This window comes from Triticum aestivum, chromosome 4A (genome assembly GCF_018294505.1).
Source record: "Triticum aestivum cultivar Chinese Spring chromosome 4A, IWGSC CS RefSeq v2.1, whole genome shotgun sequence".
NCBI lineage: Eukaryota > Viridiplantae > Streptophyta > Magnoliopsida > Poales > Poaceae > Triticum > Triticum aestivum.
In genome coordinates this window covers 602,656,147-602,664,281 of record NC_057803.1, presented here as the reverse complement: position 1 = coordinate 602,664,281, position 8,135 = coordinate 602,656,147, and the positions used below count along the sequence as shown (strand labels likewise).

Here is an 8,135-nt window from a genome sequence, read left to right as displayed (position 1 = left end):
TATGCTCTATATCCATACCTTGACCACTAGCCGTGTGGATTTGATCGGTGCCGGTGTAGCGATCACGGACAGCTAGTTTCTCCAGCTCGCCTGTAACGTGGTCCGTGGCGCCGGTATCAAGGTACCAGTTAGTATCCACGCAGTAGGAGTTAGCAGCGCGAGAGTTGCCACCCCCGCCGCCGCCACCACGCCCACCATTGCCGCGTCCACCGCCACCGCCACCTCCAGCGGGATTGCGCACGTTGTTGTTGTAGCTTTTGTCGAACCGTTTCTTGCAGCGCCACGCACCGTGGCCTTCTTCCTTGCAGATTTGGCAGCGTTCGCGGTCACTGCGGTCACCACCCTGTTGGCGCGGCGCACCACCTCCGCCACTGTTGTGTGGGTTGTCGGAGTAGTTGCTGCCGCCATAGCCACCACGTCCGCCACCCTGACCGCCGCGTCCGCCGCCGTAACCGCCCCGACCACCCTTTGCAGTTAGGTTGGCGGAGTGGTGAGCGGTGTAGGCAGCGTGCTAGGCAGCGATCCGGGCCTCCGCAGATAGCAGTAGCGAAAAAAATTCGCTGAGACCAATCGGCCGATCGGTGGCAGCGCGCGTGGCGATGGAGGTGACGAACCCATTGTAATCGGGCTCGTGCATGAGTCCCTCAAGGATGTGCGAGACGATATCATCCTCTTCCAGGGGCTTTCCTGCAGCAGCAAGTTCATCCGCTAGCCCCTTCATCTTTGTGAAGTAAGCGGAAGCAGAGAGATCGCCCTTGTGGGCATTACCGATGGCCGAGCGAAGCTGAATCTGGCGCTCCCTGGACTGCGCGGAAAAGCTTTCTACCAGGGCTTGTCAGACACCCGCGGCCGTGGTGTGATTGGACACCTGCATTAGCACTTCGCGAGACAGAGATGCAAGAAAAAAAGTAAGCACCTGTTGATCTTGGGTAACCCAGATCGCATGCTCTGGATTAGGTATCTCGATGGTCTCCTTCTTCCCGTTGTTGTCCTTCTCGGTGACGATGACAACAGCGGGTTCCCTGATCGAGCCATCAAGGTAGCACATCATCGCCGCGTCCCTGATGCGCGGGAGGACTTGGACCTTCCACACCAGGAAGTTGTCGCGGGTGAGTTTCTCCGTGATGGTGTGGCCGAGGGAGGCAAGCGAGGGCATGGCCATGGTGTGGGAGGAGAAGGAAGATGACATAACCTACATGAGATGGAAGAACTAGGCTCTGTATACCATGTAACAATAGCTGGAAGCGCTTGCACGATGCAGGGGCGCGTTGCGTGTTAATAAAGGCCAGAGGCCGGCGGCTTACAGGGAGTTAGGATTAGGTTAGGTGTGGATTGATCTCCAAGCTAACTATAGGATCATATCACAACAATCTAACCTATCCTAACAGTTTACAACGCACACCACGCCCTAGCTACCACGGTTCATAAACATGACCGTGACATACAATTACATTGTTTAACAATGTTTAGTATAAATCCAGTACTTTGCAAACTACGGTTAGTAGATTAGGGCATCTCCAACAAGGACCCTCAAATGGACATTGTATATGTCCGCGGAAGGTGATAGGGGAGCCGACCATTCAGCCGTGCCCACATGCATTCCAAAGGGATTTGAACAAACCGGATGGATTTTCATGCAAGCTAGACGATTTTTATTTAAACCGGATCAAATTCATTACTTTTTTTTTACATATTTCCACTAAACAAAAGCGGACGGCACTTTATTAACCTGGTCTAAAATCTAAAATCTTGGCCGGCTGTGGAGGTGTCTTTGTTCCATGCCCTGTCTTCCCCTTGTTCTGGAAGCTCAATGGCCGTGAGCCATGAGAAGTAAAGCCGCGGGAGGGGAAGAATATGACACGAGACACGAGACACGAGACAGCGCTGCGTCCATGTCGCAACTCCTCTTCGTCGCTGGAGTCCATCATGTGGACATTGCCGGTCGTGGATGGGATGGCCTTATGGTCGTTGCAGCCGGGTGTGATCCACGTGGGCATGCGTCTCCTCTTCGCGCAACTCCTCAGCGATCTATGCGAACAGTGAATGGCGCTCCTCCGCCATGATGAGTAGCCGCCATCGCCCATGGCAGATGACGCGGGCGTTGCGGATGGATAATAGTAGCGTCCGCTACTCATTCAGGAAGCCCGGATCTTCCGCCATCATGGCCGCGACGACATTGTTGTGCGCGTGCTCGCCATCGGCTGACCCTGCGCGAGCGGTAGGGTCATCGGACTGGTCGTCTTCGCTGACCTTCTCGCCGAAAAAGGGTTTCCCCCCGCTTTATAAATAAAGCACCAACACTTACATCCAAATAACCGATACAAACGCACGCCACACAACCCAAGGCAAGAAACAAGAATGCCGGGCACCGACACACAACTTCAACGACTACCACAAGATGAGAGATCGTCCGGGAAGAAGTGCAACGGACCACGCCGGACCGAGGGTTCCGAGACGATGCCTTCAAGAAGGGCACGACCACGGACCGTCGCCATCGTCCGATCCAAAGATCAGGTTTTCACCCGGAACACGACGGGAGGAGTGAGAGCACCACGACGGAGCCTACAGGGAGGAACACGACATCCGCGGACGCCGCCACCGTCGACCCGTGTACGGACAGGTAAGTGATGAACCCCGGTGCTCCACCCTACCGCTGCATCCCCGGTCGGCCAACCACCTGCAACCATGCCACCCAAGCGGCCGTGGTTGCACGCCCGCATCTGAGTCGCGCAGTCCGCCTACGACCGACGCGACTCCCACCGCCAGGGCCGCCGCCCCGCCACCGGACCACCCCGAGAAGCCCCAAAGGTCACGTCTTGGACAAGATCCATGAGCCCAACCACCTCAGAACCGCCAGCGACCACAGCCTCAAGGGGAACCGAGCCCAGATGGCCGGGGGAAGGGGGAGGAGGAGGAGGAGCCCCCAAGGCCGAATGCCCAGATCCGCAACCGCCCGCTGCCGAGGAGGAGGGCGCACGGAACCGCCGAGCTGCATCCATGAGAGGCCACCGGGGAGGCCTTCCCGCGCCGAGCGCCGCCGTCCAGCCGCAGGGGCCCGGCTGGACAAGGGCCGCCCACCTCCACCGCTGCCGCGCCGCCCCGCCACCTGACATCCACGGCGAGACGGGCCGCCCGCGACCCGCAGCGCCAGACGAGGCGCCGAGGCGCTGCTGCGAAGCAGCCGCCGCCACCACCACCCGCCGGCCTGCACCACCACCATGCCGCCTGTCGCCCGACGCCACGCCGCCGTCGCTGGCCTACTCCAGAGCGCTGCCGCACCGCTACGCCCGGCACGAGCGCAGCATCCCCACCGGCGAGATCCGGCCCGCGCCGCACCCCCCCGCGCAAGGAGACGAGATGGCCCCGCCGCCGCCGGCGACGACCGGGCTTCGCCCGCTCGTGCCCCTTGGCGGCGGCGAGGGAGGAGAGAGAGAAGGGGAGGGTGGCGGCGGCGGCGCTAGGGTTGCCCCCCGGACGCCCGCGGGAGCGTCGCGGGAGGGAGGGGGGGGGGGATTAAACTGTTTTTAGCCAGTCCAATCTCGCTGACCTTCTATGAGTTCACCGGCAAGCTAGCCTCTATCCGACTCGCATGACGGGCCTGCCAGTCGTCCGCAGAGCCGGTCAGGCGAGAGCTTGCTCCATCTCGCGTAAAGTGCGATATAAACGGGCGCTGATTGTTTTTTTAAGATACGCCTGGGCTTTGTTCGTGCGTGCGGCAGGGCCCACTGCGTTATTTTTTAGGCCGGCTCAACCTGACCTGAGCGACACGGAAGGTCTCAACCGACCTCATATTCTCTTCTCACGGCGGTGATCTAATCGCCTCGACCCGGGAACAAGCAGTCGACCTCATATTCTCTCCGGACGCCCGTCGTCGCCGTTCTCAATTCAGTTCACCGTCATTGCTCGTCCCTCATTAGCATCCAAAAAAGTAGGTCGACTTTCTTACTGCTTTTGCTTTTGCTAACCGACGATCGACTTGTGCTTATTTGATCCGTGTTTGCTGCAGATACATACATCCATGGATATCACCAAGGTTCTACTGGACGCTCAGCACCGCGACAACGGCGTACGGTCAGCGGCAGAGGCCGATCTCAAGCGCCTCCAGGAGCTCGACCTCCCCAGCTTCCTCGTGGGCCTGTCGTCGGAGCTCTCCAGCGACGACAGCCCAGCCGAGTCCAGGAGGCTCGCCGGCACAATCCTCAACGACTCGTTGTGCTCCTCTGACATCCATCCGATCGATGATCCACTCGTCCAGCGGTGGTTCAGCGTTGATCCATCCATCGGATCCAAGATCAAGGAGTCGTCGCTCACAACGGTGCTAGCATCTCCGGTTGCCGACGCCAGGCGCGCCTCCTCGCAGATCATCGCAAAGCTCGCGCGTATCGAGGAGTGGCCGGACCTCCTTCACCGGTTGCTGGGCAACGCGGCACAAAGGCAGGGCGTGTCGCCGATAAAGCAGCAGGCGGCCCTTGAGGCGCTGGAGCATGTCTTCAAGAATAACTACACGTACCTCAAGCAGGATCAGGTGGACGACGTCCTCAATGCCCTCATCGTGGAGGCGAGCCGCGTGGAGGACGACCTAACCCGCGATGTCCGCCTCGCAGCAGTTAGAGCTCTACGTAACGTTCTACGGTACGAAGTTTGTAGAATTTTTAAAGACGATGATGAGAGAACCCGTATAATGGCCGCGGTCCTCAATACCGCTAAATCCGAAGAAGCGGAGTTCAGACAGGTGATCTTTGAGTGCCTTGCTGCGATTGCATCCAGACATCACGCCAAGTTAGAGCCCTACATGGAAACCATACTCGGGCTTACAACCCAAGCTTTGAAAGGAGGCGTGAAATCTGTCACGCTCAAATCTATTGAGTTCTGGACCACTGTTTGTCAAGAAGAGATCAGGCGACAAGACGACCTTCGTGATGATGATGATGATGATGATGATGATGATGATGATGATGATGGTGATGATGATGATGATGATGATGATGATGATGATGATGATGTCCTTGCTCCTGATTGTGGCTTTCTTGGCAAGCCCCTCTCTTCACTTGCTCCACTTCTTCTAGAAACTCTTTTAAAGCAAGACAGAGATGATAGCTTCAAAGACCTATCCACAAGTGCTATGGAATGCCTAAGCCTTGCCGCTATAAGTATTGGGGATGCTATTGTCCCTCCCGTGATGCGGTTTTTTGAGGTTAACATCATAGCGCTTGATTGGCAAAGTCGCAAGGCAGCTACGTTTGCATTAGGTTATATCCTAGAAGGTCCCTGTCTTAAGAAACTTGCTCCCGTGATCAACCCGTTGCTTGACATGATGAAAGACCCAAACATGCACGTAAGAGGCACTACCGCGTGGACCCTACAACGGTTGTTTGAGCTTCGGCATTCTCAAGCTAGTCCAAATAGAATCATTACAAATGCAAACCTTCCTCGGATCGTGGCTGTGTTGATAGAGAGTAGCAAAGATGTCCCGGAAGTGTCCGAGAAAGTATCTGGAGCTATATATTTTCTTGCTCGAGGTTATGGAGAAGATACAAAATCAAAGTCAAAGCCAAACTCGCCCGAGCTTTCACCTTATGTTAGGCCTGTTATTGACGCTCTCCTTTCTGCTACGGAACCTACCCCTTTCGGGCTTCTAGCATGTGCATCTGCTTATGAAGCATTGACTGAGATTGTAAGAGTCAGCAACACAAGAGAATTTGAAGCTTCCCTAGCTATTAGAACGTTAATGCCTAGTATCATGAGAAGATTGAATATGGTGCTCAATCATGATGGTGTAGTAATTTCATCAGGTGACAAGATGAATCGTGGCCTTCTTGAGGTTTTGTTGTGTGGTCTAGTTCAACTCATAATCGAGAAGATGGGCAGCTGGGATATAATCGAACGATCTGCACTTAGGGACTCTGCTCAATGTGTATTGCTGCTATTGTGTCGCGCCTTAACAAGCGATAGTTCTAGTGCACGTGATAAAGCAGCCCTTGCCATTGGTGCTCTTGCTCATTCCATCGGTCCAGATTTTGGGGAACACATGCCTATGCTCTTGCAGTATTTTACTGTGAAGCGGCTCTCTCCAACTTATTTAGAGGTGATGTGTGATATTTGCCATGTCTTGGGAGATAAAGTGGCGGTGACATGTTGTGATCAAATTATGGACGTTCTTTACAAAGGCATGTCAGATGTCGCTCTTATACATTCAATTATGGCATGCTTTGGAGAGATTGCCCTTGCTATCGGTCGGAATTTCGAGAGGTACTTAGAGACTGTTATGAAAATGCTTAAAGAAGCTGCCAACGGAAAATATCGTGCTGATGTTTCAGAAGAGGGTAAGGTTGAGTATGACGACCAGCTTAGAGAGGGAATGTTTAAGGCCTACTCTAGCATATTGCGGGGCATAAAGGACCCAAAATCTGGGTTTAAGGTAATGGCGACTCTAATGGAGTTCAGTGAAGCTGTGTGCAAGGAGCAGAGGAGGTGCACATCATTTTCTCAATGCCTTGCTTCGTTTTGGTTGGCTGTTCCTTGTCATTGATCATGTGCGTATTTTTGTTTCAGGAATACAAGTGTGGTGCACGCTGGGGTTGGTGCCTTTTCTGATCTTCAGTCGATTGTTGGGTCATGGATCGAGGACATGATCCAGGTTCAGTCAGCAGTCATGGAGGTTGAGGCCACAAATTAAGGCATGCATTTTATTTGCTCAGCATGCATGTAATCATCCATCCATCCATCAGCTTATGGGTGTATCATGCTGATAATCATTCAGTATGTATAAGCATGGGATCGATTTTCTGCACCTCTTCTTGCAATGATAATCTTGCATGCTTCCATCTTGATCTGCAGGCTTAGTTAGGTGTGTGTCGCTTCCTCGAATCAGTAATCGTTCATTCATTTCCTCCCAACCTTTTTGGGGAAATATAAGCATCTTTTTGTTATATATTGTTAGACTGTACTGCTCTTGTATATCGCATGTGTATACGTATAGCCGCTGGCATACGGTGTAGAGCGTGCGTGTGATCGTGGCGCCCTCCTGCAGTGTTAGTGGCGCACGATCTTTAGTAGTGAAGCACCCATGATCTCCCTGGGCTGCCGTCCTGTAAGTGTATATATGGCACTGCCTAGAGCATAATCGAGTGTGGTGATCAGTTCTCCCTAATCTTCTCAGTTTACATGGTATCAGACTCCCCCGACCAGCTCAATCCTTTTGCGCCGGTCGCAGGTCTTGCTTCCGTCACCATGGACGACAACCCTGTCGTCTCTCCTCGCTCCTCTCAGCACGGCGTCGCCGGCGTCCTTCACGCCGCTCCCCTAGCCGATGCACCACCACCACCTCCCGCCAACGCTACTGCCGTTGCTGCGGTTCCTGCCGCCCCGGTGCTTCCCGCTCCGGTGCGCCCTGCGCCTGCGCCCTCCGTCCCGCCCTCCGTCCCGTCCTCCATCTTGCAGACGGTTGGCATTCGTCCTCATGTTCCCGTCACTCTCGACCTCCTCGCCGGCAACTACACACAGTGGCGCCGCCACTTCGACACCATCGTCGGCATGTTCGGCCTCCGCGACCACGTCGATTCCACGGCTGTCCACCGTCACGGCGATCCAGAGTGGGACATGGCGGACCACGCCGTGGTGCACTGGCTCTACACCACCATTTCGCCAGAGCTCCTCGACGCCGTCATGCAGCCGGACGACACCGCGCTCACCGTCTGGGCGGCCGTCGACGGTATCCTCCGTGACAACCAGCTTGCTCGCGCCGTCTACCTCGACGCCGAGTACCACGCCGTTGTTCAGGGCGACATGACGGTCATGGCGTACTGCACCAAACTCAAGCAGTTCACCGACCAGCTTCGGGACCTCGGCCAGCCGGTGACCGAGCCGCAGCAGGTCTTCTGCCTCCTCCGTGGCCTGAACCGGCAGTACCACTCCGCCATCCCGCACATCACCTCGCAGGTCCCGCTCCCTTCTTTCCCGCAGGTGCGCTCCTTCCTCCTGCTTGAAGAGCACCGCGCCGAGCAGTCCGCTCGCCAGCAGTCCGTGCACGCTCTCGTAGCGGGCCGCGGCAGTTCCTCGACGCCACTTGCGCCCCCGCCCAGCAACACCAACCAGGGGCGCAGACGCCAGCGTCGCCGTGGACGTGGCAACAGCGG

The 8,135-nt window shown here is 55.7% G+C and overlaps 1 protein-coding gene across 1 annotated transcript; it reads left to right on the top strand.

Moving 5' to 3' along the window:
- Positions 1 to 3,780: 3,780 nt before the first annotated feature.
- On the top strand, positions 3,781 to 6,822 carry LOC123082531 (importin subunit beta-1-like). The gene is made up of 3 exons (XM_044504851.1): positions 3,781 to 3,928; positions 4,007 to 6,471; positions 6,553 to 6,822. Exons 2-3 carry the CDS (start codon positions 4,019 to 4,021, stop codon positions 6,674 to 6,676), a joined length of 2,577 nt encoding a protein of 858 aa, XP_044360786.1. The 5' UTR covers positions 3,781 to 3,928; positions 4,007 to 4,018; the 3' UTR covers positions 6,677 to 6,822.
- Positions 6,823 to 8,135: the final 1,313 nt, after the last annotated feature.